Source organism: Fundulus heteroclitus, unplaced genomic scaffold, assembly GCF_011125445.2.
Source record: "Fundulus heteroclitus isolate FHET01 unplaced genomic scaffold, MU-UCD_Fhet_4.1 scaffold_100, whole genome shotgun sequence".
NCBI classification, from domain to species: domain Eukaryota; kingdom Metazoa; phylum Chordata; class Actinopteri; order Cyprinodontiformes; family Fundulidae; genus Fundulus; species Fundulus heteroclitus.
In genome coordinates, this window is record NW_023396466.1 from 236,121 (window position 1) to 264,047 (window position 27,927).

The 27,927-nt window shown below is 39.2% G+C and overlaps 1 protein-coding gene across 1 annotated transcript in view; it reads right to left on the reverse strand.

Moving 5' to 3' along the window:
• The window catches only part of LOC118558109 (glutamate receptor ionotropic, NMDA 3B-like), an 86,477-nt gene extending 82,363 nt beyond the window's left edge, over positions 1–4,114 (reverse strand). The window contains exon 1 of the mRNA XM_036128569.1: positions 3,318–4,114. Coding sequence (XP_035984462.1) covers positions 3,318–3,857 — 540 coding nt within the window. The 5' untranslated portion in view covers positions 3,858–4,114. The remainder of the gene's footprint in view (positions 1–3,317) is intronic.
• Positions 4,115–27,927: the final 23,813 nt, after the last annotated feature.

Sequence of the window (27,927 nt, forward strand, 5' to 3'; positions counted from 1 at the left end):
TAATTTCCAGGCAGATGGCTTATAATACGCCCAATCCTACACATTAGCCCTGCTGTGCATGCGACTACAGTACAACCTGATACGGATGGGGAATTATCCTGTTGTTATTCATTACTTGGGAGAAGAAATTACTGTTATGAAAATTGGGATTCATCTTAATAACAACAAACGGGAAGGCAATGAACTTCCAGGTGCAATACATTCAAATACTGCATGCCAGTATCATTTTGGTAAATTAAGTGACTCATTCTGTCTTTTGCACTCACGCACGAGGTAGATCTTAGTGCCGGAGACGCTGACGCTCAAGGAGACCCCACTGGCCATGATGACGAAAAATGAATACAAAAGTTAGAAAAAAGATGTGTACTGTGACAAACATTGTTATCACAATGTTCAGTAGTATTATTGCTATAGCGTGGTAATATCATTCAGCTGTTTTTATAGCCAAGATGAGTTTAATAAAGACCAGAGGAAAGAAGGAAGAAAAAAGCTCAACAGTCAGAACGAGAGAAGTTGTTCAGATGAGCTAAAAGCTGTATGAGTTCACACTGTATGCAGTGCCACTGTCCTGACAGATCCTAAAACTATTGAAAGTGATAGAATCCAAACGCAGTTACAGCAGTCAGAGTTTCTAAACAAAAACAAATGTGATATAAAAAAATTCAAAAAGGAGTATAAACAGATTTGTACCCGTGTTGTATTCTGATGCTGAATATTTTCTTCTTCGTCATCCGTAGCGGCATCTGTCGTGACATCTGAGTAAAAGTGCAGCTCAGACACATCAAGTTGAGATTCTTGCAGCCGATATGCAACTCGAAGACTTCAGTAAAAGTAAATATGCCCTACCCATCACTCTTGTTAACATAATGCTGTTTGCAGGTTGGAGAGCAGTTCACATTAAAAGCAGTTAAGTAACCCAATATATACCTATATACTCAAAATTGTTCTCTTAAAACAGAAAATGTGTAAAACCAGGGGTTTTCTTTTCATGGTTTTTCATAAAAAAAAACTTATAGGGCCCCAGTCAAAGTAAATAAAAGTTGCTCTTCTGCAATAGCTTTTACTAATACCAGCTGATCAACTCAATTCGTGTGTAGTTTGTAATGTAATCTAAACAAATAAGCATGAAGCAGGATTTGATATTATTTTTCTTCAGTGCACTTTTTTGTGAAATCCTGAGGTGGAATTCCATACTGCATTACGCGTCTGCGTATTTTTCCATGCTAGTATTTTTTAGAGCAACAGATTTATTAACAGCTTTATCACACCAACCACCCTTTTTGTATAGCATCTTACGCAAACATGATATTTAGGTTGTTGAAAAGAAATTCTGTAACTAAACAATAAACTTCAAAACGTCAACTAAGAAAATAATCTATAAATTTGATGAAAGGCAAAATACTTTTCTCTTGAACACGGGTGGACCAAAAGCAGGGGTCAACTTCAACGTGATACTTGCAATAATAGCTAAAAAAATATAAAAAGTTGAGCCATCAAGACACAGAGGAGTTTTTCATATTTCTACTGTCTGCCTGGTTGGCCCAGTTCTCTTCTTCTAGCCTCCCACAGCTCAAGAAAAAAAACAACAACCCTCTCCTCGTATCTGCTCTCTCCTACTTCTGTTGCTTGGTTATCTCTTTGCATTTTCAAGCCCTTCGTCAAGTGGTTTGGCTTCTCACTGATGTTAGCTCTATTGAGATTAAATAACCATAACATTGTTGACAAGAATGCATGGCTGAGAGAAGACTTCCAACTTAAAACCGCAGGCGGTGCCCTCCTTCCTCTGTCGTCTCTGTTCTTCTGACTTTTCATGTTACCTTGACCTGTTTGTGAAGGTGTCTTTGTCCTAAATCAACCTCTGTTGGAAGTTCCCTTCCATACACCCATGGCTTTGGGAGTTGGAGCTTGGCGCCGTGTAAGATGTGTGCAAAAGAGATGCAGCTGGCTGCTTGGCTGAATTGAGGCGGATATCGCTGGAAACACTGGCAGGCAAGTTGCTCTTACTGCTCTAATGAATACTAACATAACAGTCGCCCCAGTCTCAAGTCTTTTGCAGCCTCCAACAGGTTTTCCTCCGGTGTTGCCCTGCATTTAGCTCCATCCATCTCTATCAAATTTGTCCAGCTTCTCTGCCCTCAAAAATGTCCCCACAGCACGATGCTACCACCACTATGCTTGATCATTCATGACATGTAGTGTTTCTTTGTTGTTGTTGTTGTTTTTTTGCCAAACATAGTGTTTTCAATCCAACAAACTCCAGATTTGGTCTGATCTGTGTCAAAGACCAAAGGGGACTTCTTCGGTCTTTCTTTTCAGATCCTGTTACCTGTGTGTGAAGTTGGTTTTTTTTTATCTTACACATATTTTTGTCTTTGCAGACACAAATATGTATGCGACAGAGAGATGCGGTTGGCCGATCACTTGGATTGAGATGGAAATCGCTGGAAACACTGACTGGCAAGCAGCCCTTGCTGATGCCACACACGCGCCCACACATGCACACCACACACACACACACACACACACACACACACTATTTTTTACAAACAGAGCAACAACACATGCATATAAACAAAGTGGAAATATTTGATTACACAAACAGCACGAGCTGCAGGAGCGACACCTCTCAGAAACAGCTATCTACCACCATCACAACTGGTTAAATCCTGTTGCTTAAAAAACATCTTCAAACATGCACAAACAACTGTTCTGGCTCACACTGTGTTTGTGTTCACACACACAAAGAACAGAAAGAATAAGGCTTAAAGAGGAAAATAATTTTTTATTTGCCTTGAGGGTTTCATCCTTACCAACTCAATGCAATATCACACATTAAACATGTGTGGGCCTCCAGGTCCCCCACATTGCTCAACCGAAATCAGTCTGAACATCAGACCTTTCTAGACGAAGGAATTAAATGGCGGTGATTGGAGTCTGAGACTGCTATTGTTGCAATTAACTGTGCAGCATTTTGATTGTTTTTGGTTCCCTAACACAATTGTTTTAATCATTCTTTAGATTAGGCACAGGGATAATTACCCCCATTATCCCTGTTACAATTACTTTCCCTTAAACTGTTCATTTGCTTGTTGCTAGCCTGGATATCTGACTGGTTTTGCGTCAGCTTAGACAACCAAATCCCTGCCACAAGCTACAGGATCAGCCAGATTCTTTGCTGAGTTTCAACCCAGTTATAAGCCACAAGTTTAATGGGGGAAAAAATATTTTGCCATGGGTTGCTGCTTATTTAGGAGCAACAAAAAAAAAAGCATATATATCACGGGATATTTAAAATATGCCGCTGGATCCGATCTTACCTTAGTCACAAGGGGCTCTGTGTCCTCTAAAATGGAAACGAAGGGGATCTCCAGGAAAGATGAGAGGAACTCCACCTGGATCAGCTCCTCTCTAGAGCGTGGAAAAGCGAGCACGGCTGTCACACCTCTGATCACAAGGTCCTGACAGGCGCTGTGGGACAGCGACTCCGGGTCCCATCCCGCCGGTGATCGCGCCACCATCTCCAGGGTCAGGTTGTAGGGCAGCAGAGGGGCCGGCTGGGAGGACGCTGTGGTAGAGTCCGTCCCGGCGCTCTGGTGCCGGATACTCGCCAGGGCGCGGTTGAGCGCGTTTTGTATCCGTGCCGGCTGGCGGGTCGGCAGGAGCGCACCGAGGCGCACAGTGTGTCCGATCCGCGCCAGGATGTGGCAGGGCGCCGGGTGAGGGAAGCAGGTCTCGGCTGAGGAAAATGGGGTTAACAGGAGGAGAAGCATCAACAGAAGCACTCTGACAGAGATGAAAAGGAGACGGGTTCTCCCCGGGGCGAGGCAGCGGCTCCAGAGTCCAGAAAGAGACACCATGCTGTAGATCCGACACGCAACTGAGGAGGACAGGGCTCAGCTCGGCGGGAGATGGCATAGCTCCCTCTTTCTCCCGGCTCCACCGCTTTTTTCGGACTTGATCTGTCTTTTCTTTCCCGCTTTTCTTCTCTTTGGTGTTTTTTTCTAAACGTTTTTTTCTTTCACATTTCGCCCCTCACCCTTCAAAAGTTTTCATGCGAAGACGGAGAGACGCGCCGGTGGTGGAGAGGAGAGATGAGCGCTCGCAGCTTAGAGCGGTCGCCCTGCTTCTGTCAGTCTCTGCAAGAGGAAGGCACACCAGCTGTGAAGTTTGTGTGTGCGTGTGTGTGTCCACGCGCCTGCCCGCCAATAATCTAACCTCTCACGGAGCTTGCCTCTTGGTGAATTTTAATGAAAATTCGATGAATACCATTTCCTTCAAGTTTTCACAGAATTTAATACAAGCGGTATATATATATATATATATATATATATATGTATATATATATATATATATATATATATATATATATATATATATATATATATATATATATATACTATTGATTATAGTATTGAATATAACGTTTTGAATGTTATGTTATAAGCCACCTTGTTTTTTATACATATATGTGCATATAATTTTGTTTTTAATTATCTAACACAAAAACTAGAAAAGCAGTCCTTTAAATTGTATTTAGCGAGGGGGGGGGGGGGGGGATCACAGCAATAATGTTAAAGTCAAAGCACATACTATACTTTACTTTTTAATTTAGTTTTTAGTAACTTCCAATTAGCAACCGAAGACGTCTTTTCCCCCCTGATAACCATATCAATTTAAAAAAATAATTCAAATAATCAAGTTCATGATCATTCAAGGACAGCATAATTGTGACACAATGGTTCTTAATAATTACAGCAACAAAATCATTTTGAAATTACTCAGTTAGAAATGGATAATAATCTCTCAGTATATTTCTGCAGGAAATACAAAAAAAAATTCTACTTTGTCTCTCACTATAACCAAACATTAGCTGTGAGTGAAACTTGGCAACAATAGTATGGCTGACCTAAATTGAAAATAAGAGTTTTAAAATGTGCCATAAGGTTTGGTGTAATTCACAGTGCCATAAGGTTTGGTGTAATTCACAGAGCCATGTTTTTAATTCAGAGTCAGATGGAAAACAGCACAAGTAGCCTCAACACATGTTCCTGATTTATTTTTGTTTGCTTCAGGTCTGTTTGTCACGATTTCAGGAGCAGGTGCTGGACCAAAACGCAGACAGGAGCTTGGGAGCTGCATAATCTGACGAAGTTAGATTTTAACGAATGAAACAAATTAACTTACAAAGGTAGACAGGGCACTATACATATTCGGAGCAGGAAGGTTAAATAAAAGAAGATCTGACAAAGAGAAAATGACCAGCTGGCGCTTGAATAATGGGGAGCACAGGTACTTGTACAAGGCTAAATGAGGATACACAGGTGAACAGGATGTGCTAAATTACAGGGACAGACAGGTTTTCCACCCCTGTGTTTCCTCCCTAACAGTATAAGAGCAAAGGCATGAAATGATTAGGTATGAAATTAAACTCAAAAACACATTCATACAGATTATGACACTGTTATGACATTAACGAATATTTGTTCTTGAATATTCTCCAGTGCACTTCCTTTTTAATTACCAAACAACGAGATCAATTGTGATACCAGGATCCCAGATTCTGAATATTTCAGTCTGAGATAATGCTACCGCAATAAAACATTAATTTATTCTGATAGATTTTTGCCTACATCTGTATTTATGGTTTTTAATCTCAGTAAGTTCTTAAAAGTTCTTTCAACAAAGCCTATACCCACAATTTTAGAAAAGCCTGCAGATTTTATTCTTCTTTCTTTAATAAAGGAGCCCAATATGTTTTCCTTGGTAATGGGCCACTTTCAAGCCCCTTTAGGGCTCACACCAAAGTGTCCCTGCCAGTCTGGTGAACACAAAACTAATAGTTCGCTGAAATCCCAGTTTTGCCCTGAGATTTATTTCCACTTCCTTCCTGCCGTCCAGCTAGAACATTACCACTTGTGTAATCACGACTTTTCAGCACCATGGCCAGTGCCAGTGACATAAAAGAGATCTACTGCGCACGGTAATTTAGCTTAAAGCAAGGGACAGCATTAAGTTCTTCTTCCCTTCATTCAGCAGTCATTTGCCCCTCCCCATTTCTGATTTACGGCACTTTAAATGTACTTTTTTTCTTTACATTTTCCTCACTCGCTCACTGAGTTTGGCATTCACTGCAGGGCCACTTTCAACATGATTGCTGACATTAAAAAAAAGGTATTTGGTCAACCTGATAAAGGGATTCCTGCTTCTCGCCCCCCTAACGTGCGCACGCACACACACACACGCACACACACACACACACACACACACACACACACACACACACACACACACACACACACACACACACACACACACACACACACACACACACACACACACACACGCACACACGTATTCATGGAATCAACATGCCATTTCACAGCCCGCTGGGTGACCTGGAGAGAATGCTGTTCTACTGTTGATATATCTAAAATAGTTAAAGCAAAAAAGTGTTTTCCCTCCATCTTTGTCCTTCTCCTTATGCTTCACAGGTTAAATATGGAGGACAAATCGAAAGCATGACTGTGGGCTACTTTCCACTACAGAAACAGCAACCTTTCCATACCCATTGAAGCTGGGTAGACATGACTACGTGCCAGGTTATGCAAAGTATTTACAAACATACAATTCCTTGCAAAAGTATTTCGTATTTTCTATATTTGTCATATTAAAAACACTAACAAGTTTGTTACTGCAAAATAAAATCCAGTGCAACCAATTATCATCAGAACTGCACAAGTAAACAATATCCACACAAGTGTAATATAATCTGAGCATAAAAAACATTCTGTAAATATCTTAGAAGTTTGTTAGCAAGCATAAGAGAACAAACAGTGTCATGAAGATCAAACAAGACCAAACAATACATCAAACAAATCAGTGTTGTGGAGAAGTTCAAAAACAAGGTTAAGAATCAAAACTTTGGAGATCTTACAAAACTGCCTTGTTTAAGTAAATCAAAACTCTAGCACTGACAACAATTACAAACACAATGAAACACTTTATTTACAATCAAATGCAGAGAAAAGGAGGGTTCAAGGGTTTCAGTCAGATCCTGGTTCGGCACTGAAGTGAAGTAAGCATATTGTAAGAATCAATGGACTGGAGAATAAGAATACGATAACAGCTGGAGAATCCTAACTATTATTAGAGATGAGGAAAGTCCAGCGGGGCTGAACACATCCACATAATCTGAGTTTGGTAGAGGACAGTGGATGGGGGTGTGGTAATATTGTCTCTTTGTTTCCTCTCTCCCAGGAATGGCGTGGAAAGAGTTGGACGGTGGACAAGCAGGTAAGTGCAATGTTGGTAAAGGAGCAATCCAAATGGTGGATATCAGGACGGCCAGAGGAACAATGCAGAGATTCACAAAAGGGAACTTGAGATGATTTCTTCAGGATCAGTAAAATATCACTGAGAAAAAGAGCAAAGCAATGAACGTAGGCCTGATTAACACGCTGTGAGCAAAAACAATCTGGCATCATTCTGCTCCTTTTTAAACGTATCGTGATTAATTCTGATGTGCTGCAGCTGTGGAGCCACAACTACCAGCCCCACTCTGCAAGGAAGATCTAGGGGAGGCACACATGCACCCACAGACCTGAATACAAATGTGAGGATAAGACAAACACCCTTTTAAATAATCAGAAAATTGAAGGTCATGGAGATTCTCCTAAACTAACAGGCAAAGGAGACCATCAGTGTCTAAGAAACCTACTGTCTAACTGGAAGGGCTGCAAAGACCCTAACTCAGGTGAGAGATTTTATAAAAACTACAACTGTTGGTCGAGCACTTCATAAATTTGGTCTTTAAGGAAGTGAGGTAAGAAGAAAGCCATTCTTGATCAGAATGTCATACCCTTTTCTGAAAACTAAGTCATCAACACAGGAGAAAAGCAGCACAGGGCAAAATAACCTTTTGAGACATTTGTTTTGTTTTTTAATTTAAAGATTGAAAGCAAAGTTTCCTTTCACCTCACAACTATGCACCCATTTGTGTTGTTTGATCAACAAAATCCCCATAAAATAGATTGCATGAAATTTGTTGTTGTGATGTGATAAAATATGCAAAGCCTTAAGGTGTGTGACTGCCTTTGCAAGTTGCTGATGTAAAAATATAAGGGAATAAATATAATGCAGATGAATCTGATGTTTTTATTTCAGATTTTATTAACAAAAAAGGAACTTTGGCCATAAATACTTTAAAACAGCTTTAAAACAGTCCCTAAAAGTTTTTCTCATTTCATTTTCAGTTATGATCCTCATTTCACTTAGAGCTTATTGTATGCAGGCTTATCTAACAGTACTGTAATGATGCAATGATGTATGATTTGTTTTACCCTGAGGATGCAGGGTTTGTCAAAGGCATAGTAGTTCTCTTGCGTCGGGGTATTCCTCTCAGGTTTTACCCCTCCCCTACCCCCACAACACAGACACTTTGCAATTACCTGTCTTACACCACATTTCCCGTTCTGTTTTAAAATTGTGTTTCCAATATGATGTATATCTGGTTTAACTTCAACAGACTGCCTCAGAGGGGACTGTGTCAAGTCACACCGTTTATATTTACTGCAGGTTCATCTCTCCCATGTTCCTTTGTTGGTGTGTCTGTTCATCAAGGCTGTCATGTTCTTGTGTTCCCCTTCTATTCATCTCCCTTCATTTGTTCCCTGGATTCATGCTTGTATTGCCAGTCAGTAGGATTTTTTTGTTCAACCTCCCTTGCACCTGCGGCGTCTTTTGTTCTTTGTAAATGTGTTGTTCATTTTAATCTTTCTTGTCTTTTGTCGCCCCACCTGGGTCATCCAAACCACTATTTCTAAAAGTCACATTCAAATATAGAACTAAAACCAAGATGGAGTTTTAATTATACAAAGTTTAAGTCAAACGTGATATACAGATATTTTTCAGTGTTTTTTTTCAGTATTTTTCAGTTTACCAGAGTAAATATTCTCACAAAATGGACAACAAGTTAGCATATACTGATTGAGAGAGCTGGTTTTGAAAAATAGGCAAAGATGATGCATGTCTACTATTCAGTCTATTTAAATACTCTTGATTATTGTAATAAAAAAGGAGCTCATAGATGAGCTCAACATGTGGGTTTTGACTCAGCTCGGGAATTTCCATGTATTAATTCTTAGCCAACCCTTGATGCATTTACAGGTATATTTTGGATCATTCTCATCTTGCAGGGTTCAGTTCTTTTTCTACTTGCACCTCACATTTTACATCAGCACCGTTTGATGTGTTGATTTTTTATTTTATTTATTTGTATTGAGCCAGCCTTGTCTGAAGGACCTTTAAATGTGTTTAGTGAGCTCCGAAACCAGAACTATTTATGTAAACCTCATTTGGGGAGTCTGACTTAGAATACGCCTAGGAGGATGGGCCTCCATATCCTTAAAAACACCAGTGCTCCAACTTCTGGTGACTACTGGATAGGCGTAGAAATATTTTCAGAAACAGCTGAGCAAAAGTCGGGTTGCCTCCGATTTAAGCCTGTTTGCTGTTGCGATGACCCGGTTAACTGAAAATTTGCACAGGCATTTGGGGAGTTGTTTTGGTTGTTTGGAGCTAAATCCATATTATCAGAGGTCATGAACTCCAGTCCTTGAGGTCCAGTGTCCTGGAACTTTTAGACGTGTCCCTGGTCCAACACACCTGAATCAAATGGTTGAATTAATTCCTCAGTATGCAGTCGAGTTCTCCAGAGTCCAGCTAATTAACTGACTATTTGACTCAGGTGTGTTGAAGCAGGGACACATAGAAAAGTTGCAGGACACCAGATCTTGAAGACTTGAGTTCAAGACCCCTGCCTATATGGTGTTGTCGAGCAGAGATGGCTTTAGGCAGTCTGACCATGTCTAAGTTTCCCAAGTCTAACGTCTTGCGCCTTTCTGTTTTTAAGATATCTTAGGCTCTGTAAAACTTCGGCATGTTTCCACCAAGGGTTCCCCCCCAAGCCACAGAACTCATCTGGTTTTCCTTCCATCATGGAAAGCAGATGCCAAACTGACTTATTTGGAGTGCTTGCCTTCATCTGCTACCCTGCTCATTATACAACCATCTAAAGTAACAAAAGAACACAAATCAAAACCTGGCATACCTTTCTACCTGTGCACCCTCACCCCATAAACCCATTTTTCTACCCTCGGCTTCATCCACACTTCCCTCCTAAACTGATCTTGGATCTTCTATATCATGTTAATTTTATTTCTGCTGGTTGATTCCACATCAACTAGCAGAAAGAGGCATACAGAAAAGAAATAAATGCCCAACAATTGCAATTGTTCTTAAATCAGCTGTTTCTGGATGTCCAATCTAGATTAATCAACTCACACGTAAGAGAAGACGTTCAATCTATGCTGATTCCAAAATCTAACCTGACCTCACTCTTCAGATTATCTAAATACCTGCTGTGTTGATTTTCTGAAGATTTTATTATACACCTAATTTTCATTGATTGTGGTCATGATCTCAGTTTGAACTAGTTGATTTTTATAAAACATGATAGTATGACAATCAACCAATATGACACTTCTAATAGTTGAGTGACTGTATTGTAGAAAATTATTTAAAATCATTCGTCAATCAACTTTTCCCAAGGGGAGGCCAATAACTGTTAACTGTTCTAAAATGTCCTGTAAGAGATATCTCATTTTCACATCCAAGAAATCCAGGTAGCATACAACCAAAACTGTCAAAAAGTGTCAAAAAGCGTAATGACCCACACACCTTTTAATCCAGTTGCTGTATTTGTTTGGTTGGGCTGTTTTGTTTGTTTGTTTGTTGTTGTACCACAGAAATCTGGCGGATCAGAGTTATGCCAACTTTTACTAGGTCCTTCGGTTTCTGATTTGGAATACTTTCCTTGCACAACATGAGATCATTGATGTCTGGGGAAACATCTTTGGTCTAAATTCTAAGACCTTGTTGGTTATTCAAACAACTCTTGAACTCTTATGCATCAAATGCCCGATTTTTAATATCCATTTGCACTGGAGAAGGTAAATGTTTTTACTCGTCAGCATTTCCTCATGCTTGCCAAAATGGAACACCATAAAGAGAAATAAACTTTAGGCTTAATTGAGCCAATGCAGAGGAAGACAAAGAACATGATTTTGTAAGCACGGCAACTAAAAATGAAATCTCTCAAACAGGATTATATATATATATATATATATATATATATATATATATATATATATATATATATATATATATAAAGAGAAACAAACAAACTAATATCTCAATAATCTCAATGGATCAGATAGCTGGGGCAGTAAGTGGCACAACTTAACTAAATCCTAAAACAATCCTGAGCGCTTTTTCTGTGGCACTGACAAATAGTTGTTACGGTCCATTCTCTTCAAATAAAGCTCCAAACTGTGACAGATGTACTGGATAATATCCCGAGACATTTCAATTTTTTTCTTTGTCCCCTGGTGGCCCTGAAAAAAATTTTTTTTTTACTGTTCATTAACATGGACCCAAACAAATGACAAACAGCACTGTGAACCAACATGGCAATGCCAGAAATATGTTTCCATATCAAATAAACCTATTGTTAAACACTATCATGTATTACACAAGGTATAAGACCCATATTTCTTATCATAAAAACCCGGTAATTAATAAAGTTTCTAATTACACATGGAGCTCAAGTATGCAACACTATTTCAGTTCATGACTTCTTAATTACCTTCTTTACTCAGCAGAGACAAAAACTGAGCTAAAGTTAAATTTGCAGTAAAGCTGATTCATTGTTGTAGAGGATTTTGTTAATGTTAGCTTTTTTATGGTTTCTTGTTAGTTTGATACTATTTATAATTGTTTCTTTTTGAAATTTCCCTGTTCAACACCCGTACAGTGATAATAGAAATGCATCTTCTTTTTTTTAAATACATGCTCTGAGAACGCAAATGTTCAACTTGAGACTGTAATCATTACATCTCGTATGTAGATAATTGCAACTGAACCACATTTTTCTTGCTACCATCAGCTTTATACTAGCATATTTATGGTTGGAGATTTAACATTTGCTTGGCTTAACAAACAGTTTACAATGTAAATAATTTGGTTGGCAAAACATAATACTAGTCTGCTTCACTCATTCCAATTAATTTAGTTTATTGTTAGAAACATAAATTTTTTCAAATATTCAACCATCTAGTTAATTGGATAGGGAAGATGAAAAATGTGAAGGTAGTTTCCCTATCTTCATTATTTCATCGACCTAATGCAATAGACCTGTGTCAGTATCACAATTATGATCTGATAGAGGTAAGTGTGATGCTGCCATCACCTTGCTTGGCTGTTGGTACAGTCTGCTTAAGTATGAAGACCTTATATCAGTTCTTCCAAACATATTGATTGTCACTGGTAAAATCATGTGTGGAATGGAGATAATTCAAGCTTGTGTTCCCATTAATTTCTTCTTTTTATATTTCTAGAAGTTTATTTCACCCTGGAACAAAAATAATAGTTAAAAAAATTTTAAAGGCTTAAAAGGAATGAGACTCATAGCCATGACCCCCATCACAGCTATATGCAGATTTTGCTTGATAACTAAATGGTTATGCTAACAAAAACACTCTTCAGTGTGGAAGTTGGTTACTGAAGGAAGAAGTTGCATAGATAATTATTTTCAGAATAAGGAATTTGTTTCAAAACAAAGTCAGAAGAACCACAAAATATGCAAGAAGCTATTTGAAACAAAGTTGCATTTTCATCAAAGAAATTTCATTCTGGCATCTACATGCCTGTGCAAATTCTCCGTTATCCGTGTCATTGCAACAGCAAACAGGCTTAAATCGGAGGAAACTGGACTTTGGCTCAGTTCTTTCTGAAAACGTTTCGATACCTATCCAGGAGTCTTTGTCAATTCTGGTCGCTCGCACTTGCACAACCTGCAGTTCGTGCACTGCTATTTTTTAAAGGACATGAAGGCTCATCCTCCTAGGCACATTCTAAGTCAGATGCAAATCAATGACCCACCGTCACTGGCCTAGGTTGTGAGAAGCTATTGTTTGGTGCGAGTGGAGTACTTGGTCACCAGAATAATGATGAGACTGCTGATGTAATCTCTTTGGAATGTGTTGGAGGACCGAGCTGTAAATTCTGGTTGCGCTACTCTGATAAAAGACAACAGGGCTTTAGCAAATAACAGCAAGGTTAAATGTGTAACAGTAAATGTTCTCAGCTTTATTTATTTGAGTTGTCAAATTCTGGCTATCATGGAACACGCTGGAATTCGAGGGTTTTTACAGCCTTTTAAGTCCTTAAAACGGCATTACTTCATTGTAAAATCAACATATATTTCAGTTTGCCATTTACTGGAATAGTTGCAAACAACAGTTGGATTACACATTGCTGAATAAATCATGTGCTTTATGAAGTACAGGTCAGCTGTGCTGGGGAAAAAATACATATTTTATTCCATGGTGGAAAAATAGATCCAAAATAGTCACACAAGAACTTCATTTTATTTTTAGCTAGTGTGACTTGCTTTTACTTGTTGCTCTCTTCTATCAAAGTGAAGCTGCATTCAACAACATAATAGTGGTACAATTGCAATTCAAAAGCACAATGCATTCCAGGAGGCTGAAGCTTCTTAAGAGTCTCAAGTGTAGCAGCAAAGCCCTTCTGGTGCTCAGCTGGTTGCACAGGGAGAGCGATGACTGGGACACGTCCTTAGTATGTCCCCGAAGGTAGTATACAGGTGCCCCACACGCATACTTTATCTGTAATACTGTTTCTTATTACCAGCCTCTCTCCTTTGGGTGTATTTGTTTTGATTATGTACACTGCAGGGGATTAATATGGAGAATGGGATTAGGCAGGCATCAGAAACCCATTTAAAGTAGCCCTTCATCTTTCTAAGCGGGGCCAAGTCTCTGTTTTCCTCCGTGTGAGTTTCCTGCTTCACTACCCCCTGCCCTCTGCTTGTTCCTGCCCTCCTCCTAAAGTATCATCCTTCATGGAAGCATTTAAAACCTGTGCATATCATTTCTTCCCACGATCCAGTTTGGTTTATCAGCGCAGCCCCGCCCCTTTCCTCTGCCTTCACCTTCATCCTTCTGATCTTCCCCACCCACGGTCTAATTCTGCCTTTCATATTTTTTTTTGTCACTTCAAGGTAATTTAGCAGTTTGTATCGAAAAACATGACCCACTCTATTAAATCACATCAGTGAATCATTTCTGAGTCAAAACTGCAATTACACAGGTAAAAGACTGCTGGAGAACACAACGGTTCAACTGAAGGGTGAGCCAACAACACCTGCCAATTTGAGCTGAGGTGAGGGGGGAAATAGTTTTTGCCGAAGAAGGTGTGTGTCGCGGTGTGTGTGTGTGTGTGTAATCCTAAGTAATCTGACAGGACAAGCTCAGGTTGCACACACGCGTTTTAAAATGCTTGGGAGCTGCGAGTTAGTATTCCTGGCACAGCACTAAAGGCACTATAATATCACCTTTTAGCACAATGCTCACTAACAAGGAGCAAGTGAGAAACGCAGGCGAGGAGGGACAAAGAAGAATAAAGGAAGGGAAGAAAGAAAGAAAAAGAGGAAAGACAATTGGGGACTGGAAAGGTTTGCAGGCTGCATGACAAGGCAAACAAGTCTGGAGAAGAGGGAATGTTTTGTGAAGATTTGGACTTTGTGTGTGTTGCTTGTAGAGTTTAAGTTCCTTAGACACAGTGTTGAACAAAGACAGGGGTCTATGAAGGGAGACTTATCTAAAAGCAGCAGCAGCCTGCATATGTATGTGTGCCGAGCATGTGTTAGCGCCCCTTTTTGAAGTGTGTTTTTAGTACATTGTGTTAGTACATGTGCAAATGTGCGGTGACAGGCATGTGTCTGGCAGACAGCACTCCTTGTGAGCATGTGAGCATGCAAGCATATGTGCACTCCATTTACTGCCAAGGTTTTCCCCGTCAGTGCTGAGAAAGCCCTCATAATAAATTGCGCTGTTATCTATTTTTAAAGGTTGGAACAAAAACAACATTGAGGGCACAAATAAACTCTTTGTGGGTGTTTTGGCTTTAAACAATAGGTGTCATTTAGACAAACTGTTTTGTGAAGAAAGATAAATATGTCGTCATAAAGTATGATGAATATTTCATTTTCCTTAAATCAATTAAGCATTTAAAATCAAGCATTTAGTTTTTTTTTTCAAAAGCATTTAATTTTTTTTATTTGAATTAATTGAACTGAATGTCATCCAAGCTTAAGAGAGATGGCCGCTGTGATCCTGGTGGTTGGAATACATGCATTCACAAAAAGAAGAGGTGCTGTGGTTACACTGTTCTTTACCACTTAAAAAAAAATTACCCGGAAACAAATCTGTTGAGATAAAATTTTCCCACCTTCATGTAACCACATTGAAAAGATTACTTTGCCTTCTGTCTAAACAAATGGTAAATGTTGGCGATGCCAGTGAGAAGAACTGGTGCACTTTCAAACTGACCAGCCGGCCAACCAACCAGAATGTTATCTTTTTGCTGTGAAGGAAAGCCTCATAGTGAAGAGTCGGGCTAAACCCAAAACTCTTCAGACTGGCAGCTGTTGCTAGAGGAAGAAGACTCAAAGTATTGCACTGTGTCAGTTTACAAAGAAGTCAGGACCAAGGTGCAAGAAACAAAGAAAAAAAGAGAAAAAAAACAGTATAATCAAGAATAACAAGTCTTTATTGTCTTTACGAGACTACAACAAAATTTAGCAGAGACCCTCGGCTTAGAAGGCACATATAATACACAGACAAAATTTCAGTAAACTCTTGTAAAGTATATAGAAAAAAACATGTACATAGAAGTGGAGATAATGTAATATGTAAATAAAGTGGAACTAAGTGCAAATCTAGTCTGCTGAGAATCAGTTTGATTGCCAGCAAGGATGTGCATGTTTATGTGTGCTTTCACAGCTTTGAGGAAGAAGCTGTCCCAGAGTCAGTTTGTGCAGGATATAATGTTCCTGTACTGTTTTCGTGATGGAAGTGGTACAAACAGTGCATTCCTGGGTGAATGGGAACTGTGACAATATGTCTCGCCCTCTTCTGGACTCGTGCAGCATAAACTGAGTCCAGGTATGGCAGACGACCTCCCAGAATCCCCTGGGTTGTTCTCTCCACCCGTGCTAAATCCTTCTTCTCTTGTGCCCTGCAGCTCCACATATCACAATGTCATGCCGAGACATAGGATGCTTTCATTTTTTGCCCAGTAGAGGTTTGCAGCTAAGAAGGGGATCCAGTCCGCTTCAACTTCCTGAGAAAGAAGAGCCATCGTTGGGCCTTATTCACCAGGTGTGAGGTGTTCTCAGTCCTGGAGCAGTCAGAGGAAATGCGGATACCCAGGAACTTTATGCTGTTCAGTCTACCTGGACCTCCTGTAGTCCACTATGACTTCGGACCATCTGACATAATGTGTGGTAATCTTCAGACCCACATGCAAGAACACAAGCAAGATGCAGGAAAGAGTTTATTTTAATTGATGTAAAATCAGCAGAAATGATGAAAAGTTTTTGGTAGAGAAGAGACCCGAAGGTCTCAGCAGGTTAAACGCCGTATGGGAAGGAGATGGTGAATTAGTGAAGTTAGACAACAGTCTCAGTGATTCAAAAAGGTGAATTGAAAGCTAACTTTCTGTAGTTGGAGAAAAAGCCCACGGAGAGAGCCGGATCTGGGTGTACAGCTTCAGATGTGGTTCTTTGTAATGGATGATCTCTTACTTGGCAGAGTGGAATCAGGACATGGTGGGATTGAGCAGTTTCTCAGTGTGGGAGAGCAAGCAGGAGGGCTTAGCTGAATCCAAGGAGCTGTGGAGGACGACCGTGGAAGAGGTGAGTTCTAGAGGCAAGCTGTCGGCGTCTGACTAGCCAGGGTAGGCCAGAGATCAAGGCGTGACAAAAACCTAGAAAAGGACAGAGACATGAAGAGAGTCAAAACCTGGGTGACACTAGGCTGGAACTGAGGAGCAAAAACAGACTAGGAACTGGAATTTGTGTGGCTTGGTTTCCAACAATGTGGGACCATCATGCGAACTGTGGTTGTCCAGCAGCTCCTTAAATAGCAGTGGCAGGGCTAGACAATTGAGCCCAGGTTTACTGCCAGACTGCTGCAGCTCAGCCATACCCACCTGAAGAAATCTCCAGAAGGATAAAGAAACCTTTCCCACATGCACACACAAGCACGCCAGGATCCTAACACTCATCATTGTTGGATACGAGACCCATCATGGTGGTATCATCTTCAAACTTCACAACCATGTTTGTAGGGTGGATGACAGAACAGTCAATGGTAAAGAGAGTGAAGAGGACAGAACTGACATAATTAGACATAGTTAATCAAAGGGCTGCATTGCCACAACCAAGTTGAACAATATGACCCTGCATGGGAGGACAGGAGGTCAGAGACGACACAGAAAACAACCAACCAATGATTATGATGTCAAATTTTCAGCTTCTATAGTAAACTTTGGCCTGGTAAATGTTGCAAATTCGTATTTTCTTTCATGGATCTTTGTAGTAATTTAGGCTGTTAACGCTCCCCTATTTTCATGCTGATGTTTTTACAGCCCTCAAGCTGGAAAACCCTGACCAGTGTAGATTCATGTAACCATAGGTTATAATGCAACAAAGCAAATAATGGCATAACAAAGAAATGCTATTATGAGGTAAATTATTTCACACAAAAGCTTTTTAACGATTCAGGTTGAGAATAAAGTATGCGGCAGTCGTGTTGGCCACTTTTGTGTTTTTATGTATTTTTTAGATGGGAGCTAAATGTTTAATGCAACATTGGAATTGAAAACCGAGCAGACGCACATGCAGGCATACGTGTACATACGTACACACACACACACACACACACACACACACACACACACAAAACAGATCTGTCTGTTGTTTTATCTAGAAGCCAACGGGCAGTGCTGCTGCAGAGGTTGTGAAAAGCCTACAAACCACTGCTGAAATGCTAGATTTTTCAGATAAATAGAATACAAAGATCAAATATTTCAGATCTGCTCTTTCCTTTGGTTTGACTAATAACCTTTTTCAATTCAAAAATATGAAATCATGTGAGTTAGTAAAGGAGTCGTTCAGATTTCTTGAAGTAACGTTTTGTAAAGTTCTAACTTGTAATGATTCCCTTACCTGTAGTATAATGTCATATTGCTGTGAACTTGTTGAAAAAGTACATTCTCTGACGAGAGAACTAAAAAAAGCTAACCAGGCACAGTGTGGTAGGTGATAAAAATGTTGATGGTAGGGCGCACTAGAGGTTTGGAATTGCAACACACAATAATAACTACTTGAACATAAACCCATCCGCACCCATCCATCACTAGCCTGCTGGATTTTTAAGTCTGGTGGGTCAGATCAAGATTCCTTTATCCACTTTTTTCCTCCAGCTAAAGCTTTGTAAAATTATTATTTTGTAATACATGAAAGAAATATTCTTTTGGTGTGCCATTTTCTCTGGTTTTGTCATTGTTGTTACCTGAGTGTTTTGTATTTGTTTGTTTGAGTAACATCCGTGACCAGTGACCACATACCTTTGGTGAGCTGCCATGAATGTGACTTTGTTGGACAGGAATCATGAATGAATGAAGAACGACACAAAAAGTGCTGATTGTCCACTGCGCTAAATCTTTAAGTAACCAATTAGAGATCAGTCACATGAAAGTCAAAAATCTAAGAACATACAGACGCTTTTATTTGGCTGGTGGCCCGTCACAATTCAAGTGATGCATTTAAACAGCAAAAAATAACATCAAATAAATCCAAAATTGTAGGTGAAGGCTAGAAAAATCAGAACTCAGAAACATTTTATGAGAGAACAGATGTGATAATTATTACTTTTTTTGTAATTATTGCTTACTAAGCCTATTTATTTCCTGTGGTTTTGATGGATATTCGTATGATGTATCAATACACCTCATAAACAACTAAAGGACCTGGACACCACAGGAACAGATCATCTTTGATGCTGTTGTAAAACTGCTAATCTAACAAAAAGTTTTTCCATTCTTGGCAGAGCAGATCTGGAGAACTAATACAGGTGACACACTCAAAATCCATTAACTCCAAATAGGCACACCAATGTTGTTTGGCCTAACAAAGAAGCACCATAATTAACAAAGGTTGCTTGTGAAAATTGTAAAAGGTGAATATCTACTAATGTGTCCTACCAGACTGAGTTCAGCTTCAACAGACTGTGGACTGGCTTGGCAGATTTCTACTACTGAGAATTTATATACATTTGAACAAGTTCACTATGACATGACAGCGTTCTACAACAGGTAAAGGACCGATAATAATGTCACCCAGACCTTAGAGTATAAAATCCCAACTAGCCAATTAAACAAACACTTTTGTATGGCAGCTTTTGTTTAAATTGCAGCACTTTTACAAATATTTTTGTGAGGATGTGTGTCAGTATGGAATTTGCCATAATTTGCCCAAATTTCTTAGCAAAGTCTTGAATTGTGAAGACATCTGCGGTGCCAAGCTTTCTTCGGACCCCTTGGAGATTTTAAGTGGATGCAGTCTAGTTTCAGCTGATGCCATTTATTTGTTACCTTAGATACATGCTTTCACTTGTTATCATGATTATTGGCTTTCTTGCTGAATTCTCCATGCTAGCAGCTTTTGGTATCTGGAACTGTCTATAATTCCCTGCACCTTAACCAAAGCCCCAGTTCCAGGTGAAGAACAATAGCCCCAAAGCATGATGCTGCCAACAACATGTACAACCTATTTTGGGTGACTTGCCATGTTGTTTTTGCACTTTTACCTTTTGGAATAAAGCCACCAAAAAGTTAAGCCTTGGTTTAACCAGATTATAAAGATATATTTACACCTGCTTTTAGTGGGCTTCATGTTTGTATCATACGTTTCTGAAAAATGTAGATATACTTGGATGTTTTTCTTTGCTAGAAAAGCAATTGATCTTTCTATAATACCCCTTAGCCACATATGAAGAATATGGACATTGTTGACTAATGTACACTACAGCTGTATTTGTCAGAAATTCCCAGAGCTCTTCTTATCTTGCTGTAGAACTCTTAGCAGGTCCCGGAAAAGTTTTCTTAATGTTTTGGTAAGCTTTGGTAACACCTCGACTTGTTGGTAATATTCCTGCCCCCCTATGTTCTATGATCTATCTAATGTCAATTCTTCTATATTCTTCTCCTGACTGATGCCAATTGGAAATTGGAAGAGAGCTTCCAATGTTGTGCTCTTCAACTCCACTCCCTACTCTCTATTCCCACCAGTTTTTGTTATAACAAAAAAAAAAAAAAAAAACTGCTAGCGACACAGCTGACCTATCATATGAAAAGCGAGAGAGAAAGAAAAAATGAGCCCCTTTCTGTGACCACAAAAGTGGTCCCATTTTCAGGATTAAATTCACAAACCCATTAAAGTCCAAACTGTCAAGGTAAATTTTCAGAGAAATACATTGTTGTGCTTCATGAATAGCAAGGAGAATTCAAGATGACTAATGACAGAATAGTAGCAGATTTAGTCAGGGAACATCTGTGGTGGAGAGCTGCACTGATTAGCCAAAACAGTCTCCAGAAATATTGTGGGCATAAGGCATTGCTTGGAAACCGGACACACATATATGGAATCGGTGTATGCTTCAGCATCTATGTGTGTGGATTTTAGTATGGTGAAGTAAACTTATAAACAACAAAACTATGTCAGTGTGTGCTCAGGAGAAAAGGGTCAATACAAACAGTAGTGTCATTACAAATCATAACAAAGTCATGGTTAATTTCTTGTTTGGGCGTCAGTCCGCTCGTTCAACTCCCTTGGAGGTTTTTGCTGAAGAGTGAGGTGACGTCTTAATCAAGTCCTGCGGAAATATTTTAATTAATACACTATATATCTGTATAAGAGACAAAACATACATTTAATACTCAAGTGAGTACTGTTGCTTGTCCACTCTTGGACATGACTGATTAATATGTGCATATTATACAAGCCTTTCGCACAGATCCTTCAAGATTGTGTCTGGAAATTTACACTAATCTGCATGTGTGAAAACAACAGAGGATTAGAAAGGCCTAATTTCGCCTTAGTTTTGTTCCCACAGAGGGTCCCAATTGACATTCAGAGAGGAGGGACTCGGTCCTAATTAGGTTGGCTCACACAATTTGAGATTAGACCAATCAATGGCCTGCTAATGGCCTGTCAGTCAAGTGACAAGGCCTGGGACAGGTCAGGATTGCAAGAGGAATGCCTTAATTTCTCAGCAGAATGGTACAAAATAGGCCAAACGGGAAACCAGCCAGGGGAGTCAATTATAGAAAATGATGAGTTCCAATGCTAGGACACGATGCATAATGAGCAGCAGGATTGTGGAAGAAGAAATACGAGGAGGCTGTTATCATTTAATCTTTCCCAAGGTGGAAGCTAGAGTTACCTTGTGGTCTTCTTTTGTGTCTTTTCTTGATCCATGATTACCACAGAGTATCAAGAAAAAGATCTCTTCCACTTTCCAAGCTGAAAAAACTATGAAACATGGAGATATTGTTTATCTTCGTTTGATCAAATAAAAATCTCAGGTGTAGTAGTACATTGGTTGCCAGCGGAAGCAAAAAGACAGAGTAGATGTAATTTGGTGGTCAGCCAGCTCTTGCACAGCTTGTGGTAGTTTACTTTCATTTTCTCAGAAAGAAAAACAGAATGGGAGAATGTGTAAATGGATGACATTTCAATCATCTGTGAGTGAAAGAAGCACAGAAAATTTGTAATGTGCTGATGAAAGATGTTTGCAATTTGTTTAAAAAAAAAAGAGCCTTCAAAAGAAGATAGATTTTGGCAAGATTACAGTTTACGGGTGTGAAGGAAAAGTAGAATTAATGAAAACCTGAACAACTGCACAGAAAATAAGAGTGCCGTTACTGGCATACAAGCTAAACTATCATGAGTTTCCTGTCATCAGATAACACTGACGTCGAGAGGTATGAATTTAACCATGCAATACCACAAGGGATCAGACAAACACATGTGATCTGGACAACAAAAAATCCATGACCACCTCAGTACCTCAACAAGGAAAAGGATCTGATCTGCTGTGAAAATAATTGATTTGGAGGAATGTTTTAAGGGATATTCTGCCTTTGCAAACCCAAATCATGAGCTGTGTTGACATTTCTGGCAAATGGTTGAGCTTGTTCTCAGTGCATGGTGGTCTCCAATGGGAGCCTATCATCAATTCCTTTTACAGTGTCCTGGGAGTTTGTTCCAGATAAGTGGAACAAAAGACATAAAGGATGCTTCTCGGTGCTGGATTCTGGTTCTGGGCATGCAGAGTGGACTTATGCCAGACGATCTGAGTGGTCTGGATGGTTGATACACTGACAACGAGTCTGTGATGTATTTTGGTTGTAAGCCATTCAGTCATTTATAGACTAACAGAAGTATTTTAAAGTCTATTCTCTGAGATACATGGAGCTAGTGTAAGGACTTTAGGACAGGGGTGATGTTCTCTACTTTCTTAGTCTTAGTGAGGACGCGGGAAGCAGCGTTCTGGATCAACTACAGCTGTCTGACCAACTTTTTCGTCCTTTAGTCCTTTTCTGTTACTCCTTCCTGATCCTATCAATCCTTGTCAGTCCCGCAGAGAACCTCAACGTCTTCATTCCTGCTTCCTCCAGCTCTGCCTCCAATCTCTTCCTCAGTATCACTGTCTCTAAATTATGCAACATTGCAGGTCCCACCACCGTCTTGTACACTTTTCCAACATTACTTTTTTAATCACACAAGACTCATTTCACGGAATATACCTGACAGTTTTGTCCACCGGTTCCAACATGCTAGGACAACTTTTTTCACCTCTTTTCCACACTCGCAGTTTATCTACTGTTGATCCCAAGTACTTATAATCCTCCACCTTCTTTATCTCTGCTCCATATAACTTCACGGTTCCACTCGGGTCCCTCTCATCCACACACATGTATTCTGTCTTGTTATGGCCAACCATCATTCCTCTCCTTTCCAGAGCAAACCTCCATCTCTCTAGATTTTCCTCTGCCTGTTACCTGCTCTCAGCGCATATCACAATGTCATCTGCAAATATCATAGTCCATGGAAATTCCTGTCGAGCCTCATACGTTAACTTGTTCATCACCTCGGTAAATAAAAAGTGGCTCAGAGCCAGTCTTTGGTACTTCTCCATCAACATTCTCAATGCAAATACTGTGTCTGTAGTATTTTGTCTTGGCATGAAGCTATGCTGCTGCTCACAGATGCTCACATCTAATCCTGGTCTAGCTACTACTACTCTTTCCCATAACTTGATTATGACTCATCAACTTTATTCATCTGTAGTTGCCACAACTCTGTACATCCCCCTACCAAAACATTTCTCCTGCATTGCTTAGCCGTTGTCTCACGTTCTAAAATCTCATTGAACAGCCTTGTCAAAAACTGCTACTGCTTTCTCTCCTTAGACACTTCCATACCTCCACAGGTATATGATCAGGACCAACAGTTTTTCCACTCTTCACCCTTTTCAACGCCTTCTTTACTTCAACCTTAATAATCTTTGCTACTGCCTGATCCACAATGTTAATTTCTTTTGCTCATTGTTCTGTCTCATTTTGCTCATTCATCAACTCTTTAAAGCTTTTCTTCTATCTGCCTATCAGTTGTTGCACCTTACAGTCCATTTCCCTCTCAATCTTTAATCACCCTAACCTACTGAACATCCTTCCCAGCTCTGTCCCTTTGCTTTGCCAACCTGTATAAATCCTTCTCTTCCTCCTTATAGTCCAACCTATCATAGAAGTCATTGTATTGTCGTTGCTTGCACTCTACCTTCATTGTAGGCTGCATCTCTGTGTAATCCTAGTGACTGAATTACTAGTTGATGCAGTATCCAACTTCTTCTTTGTTTATCTTTTTCCCTGAATACACTCATGTACTTCCTTATTTCACCACCAAGTCTCCTTATCAACTTTATTTCCAGAAGAAATACCAAGTAATCATAAACGAGTGATGGATCTTTAAAGTATTCAGTTGCATACCTTCATGAAACGAGAGATAAAATGGAAGGTAAAAAATAAATGAATTGAGAAAATTAAAATAGGGCTTCCCTTTAACACCTTAAGTATGTAATGGACTGGGAGGCATGAGAAGCTCTTAATGACAAAAAGACCTACAAAGCAGAGCTGCTTTGCAAGCACCCTCCAAAATGGACAAATAACACTAAAGGTGAGGACTGTAGCATGTGGACTAACGGGTGACACGTATTGGATTTTCAGTCCTGTCCCATCCCACAGAAAAAAACTTTGTCTTCAGGCCTTTTTATATATATATATATATATATATATATATATACACACACACACACAGGTACACATAGTTGTTTCTGGCATTATAACTTAAGTGGGGTACAAAAAATCAACACCTATTAGCAACAACAAATTTATATGTGATGCATACAACCTGACTTTGATCAATTTTAAATTAACAGATAAAGTAGCATAAACCAACACACCAGAAAATCCATTTTTTTATAAGCTGAATTTGGCATTTGTTTATGTGTTCCTATATTTTTTTATATTCCGACTGTTTTTTACTTGCTTTTATTCTGTTTTTATTGTTTCAATGTTTTAATCATGTAAAGCACTTTGCATTGTCCTTGTACTGAAATGTGCTATACAAATACATTTACATTACCTTTTAGATTGTTGCACACTATCTGGCAGAACTTAAACATAACATGTGCAATTCAAGAATTTTAATTGGACAATCCGAGCTCGAGGCCTAGGGATTTGTGCCCCACGGCTGTCTACTGAGAGCGTGTTGGGCATGCGCACTGCGTTTCAGATGTTGGCCGACCCCAATATCTATATATATAAACGAAAGCATCTGGACCTCACAATGTCTGCCGAGAAAAATTCTGGCCCTCAAACAAATGTAGCTGATGACCCCTAAACTACGTTGTACAGAGAATAGCTGTGTGCCGACACCTGTTTAGCTACATATGTCAATAAGCTGTGGAAAACTTGTTTGGAGCACAATTAGAAAATAACCTTTACTTTTGAACATTCATGCTCCCCAGGCTAGATAGTGGCCCTCTGTACGAAGAGCCATATCACCCATGTCGCAGATCGCTACTGATGATATGGATTATTATTGGTACCTTTTTGATGATGATTGTGCAATGAAATTGTGGACCCTGATAAACTCCTTCATTTGGTAGCTGGTTTTGGGTTAGTTGCTATAAACATACACACAGCGTTCCTCACATCTGGAGGTTTTGCCAAAAGGATTTTGAATGAGTATGCCACATGAAATTGGAAAGGCTGCAATACAAATCACTGTTTAGCAAAAAGCGCCACAAAAAACAAAACTAAACGAAACATATAAGATGGTGGTAACGAGACAATTGTTGCCACTTTTGTTTATTGGAAAATTGACAACTTCAGTCAAATGAAAAGGATGGATTTTTTTTCCAGTGATAATCAATGTGAAATTTGTTTGAATCAGAGATATGCTAAATTGTTTATTTGGAAGTAAGTGTGTTGTTCGCTCTCAGTACAGAAACATCAATAGGCTGGCTGACTGGTTGCCGTGTCAAGTTACACAGAAAGCTAAATAGTTGATTCAGTGAAGGAGTAAGCATTGCTCTATTTAATACTATTCAGGTTGTTACCATAACAGGCTTGTTTTGCCAAGGATCAAAATAATAGCTCAAGAAAATCTTGAATTTATTTAAAAACAAGTTTCATAGTAAACTTCATTTGGTAGAATAGTTTTGTTACACAGAACATATTTCAAACACATGGAATAATCAAACACACATATAGAATAAAATAAAACCATACAATTAATACATCTTATTTTTTTATGTAGATGATAAGTTCTGATGATGATAACTTTGTTGCCTGAGCTGAGAAAATCTGCCCATAGTCGGCTGGTATGGCAGCATATGTTTCCGTTGTCAGACAGCAGCAGGGTGAACAGACTCAAGCTGTTTCTTTCCACCAGTATGCTTTGGGCTCCGCAGACTCCATATCACAGATATATGCTGCTTTGGGCACTGAAGACATTCTGCACAGTTTAATTGCCTGACTTGGATTCTTTCTGTTTTGAATCATGCACATCCTATTTCAGTTTGTGAAAGCATTTTAGCATGCTCCTGTCTGGAACATCATTTCTCTTTTGCGTGACTCTTGTTTCCTTTAGAAAATGTTATTACTTCCTGAACTTTCTCAAACAGGATGCCTATTAGGTGCTACCTAACGTTTATTTTCAATCTGTTGTTTACTTACTTTACATTATCATGTTATTAAGTGTCTGTTGACATTCATTTTAAATATTGAGTGAGACTACTTCTTATTTATCACAACTATAATCTGATGAGGTTATTTCTAAACTCATTTTACACCATGTTCCTAATACCACACCCCACTCATCCGGGCAATTGACAAATATATCAAAGTCTTTCACTTTTTTGTCTCTTTGCCATGGATGTCCAAAATAAATTGATTTCTAACTTGAAAAAACATAATAAAAACAGCTGCAGAAATATTACATTGTTACCAGCTAGAGGTTTTACAGTGGAAATTGTGACAATGTATGAAAAGTAAATAAAATGTTAATTTAAACCAATAAAAAGACATAAAAAACATTTTTAGTTGTTTAAGGTGCTGAGCATTCTCTCTTACAGCACTCTAAAGAACTCAATCCTTCAATGTGACTACAAAGTGGTAGTAACAATATATGATTTACAAACCTTTGCAAGTGTACATAGTCTGGAAAGTGTGGTGTGCACTTTCTTTTCTGGATAATGGATAGAATGAATTGAGTTCTGTGAGGTGAGCAGTGATGAAGATTTTGTTTTCTAACTGCTTTTCCCCAATGTCATCCCTGACCTCTCTTCTGTGTTCCTTGGTCTTTAGGATTTTTTTTTGCACTAATGCTCTTCAACAAACCTGGGAGGTGCTTCACAGACCCACTGTATTTACAATGAGATTAAATTAAACAAATGTACACTATTAGGTGACTTCTGAAGGCAATTGATTGAGCTGAATTGTATTTGGTGGTATAACAGTTACTGTAACTAGGCTAAATATGAATGGAGATTTTATTTGTAAAAATATATATATATATATTTTAAATGTGCAAAATATTACGGTGTATGTCTAGTCATACTTACGTTAGACTACCACATGAAAAAGTAACCCCACAAACTGTCTTTTTACGTAACATGGTTCCCCTGTATGGTATTAAAAACAAACTTATCGTTAAGCCCCACGATTCTACAAAATACACATAATGTCATTTGTCTTTCAACATTTGTTTTGGCATCTCACTATCCCCCTGGCACTTGCGCTCAGAAGTTTATTACATTACGCCAGTTTCAACTGCCAGAAAGTAGATATGTCTACTTCAAGAGGATGGACGTCGTCCAAGCATAAATGCCAGACATCTCATGGGTGATCAGTTCAACAACTCTTCTCCCTCCCAGAAACATCTCTTCGATGGTTGGTATTGGAACTATTGAGTTATCAACACAAGGGCAATGTCAACTTTTTGCCTACTCTAAAAGTAGTTCAAACATGGTCCTTAAAGGAGGAGGCTTTAGTGTTTCATAAAACAAGTCACTAAAACAATTTTTTCACAAATACTATAGTTGTTATGGCACCTTAAACACGTACAATATAATTTCAAGGTCTATCAAGCATGGCAGACTTTTTGGAAAAAATACTTCAGGACAGATATGTTCTTGTTCTGCCCCTCATGCCTGATATACTTGGAAACTAAAGAAAAACTAAACCTCATACCTTTCAAACCAGAAACAGTTCCGGCCAATTACGTTGCAGTATTATAGTTTATGGCAGGACACACCAGCTGTGATGAAAGCAAGAGATGCCGAGCCAAACAAAAATAAACATGGCAGCACAGGA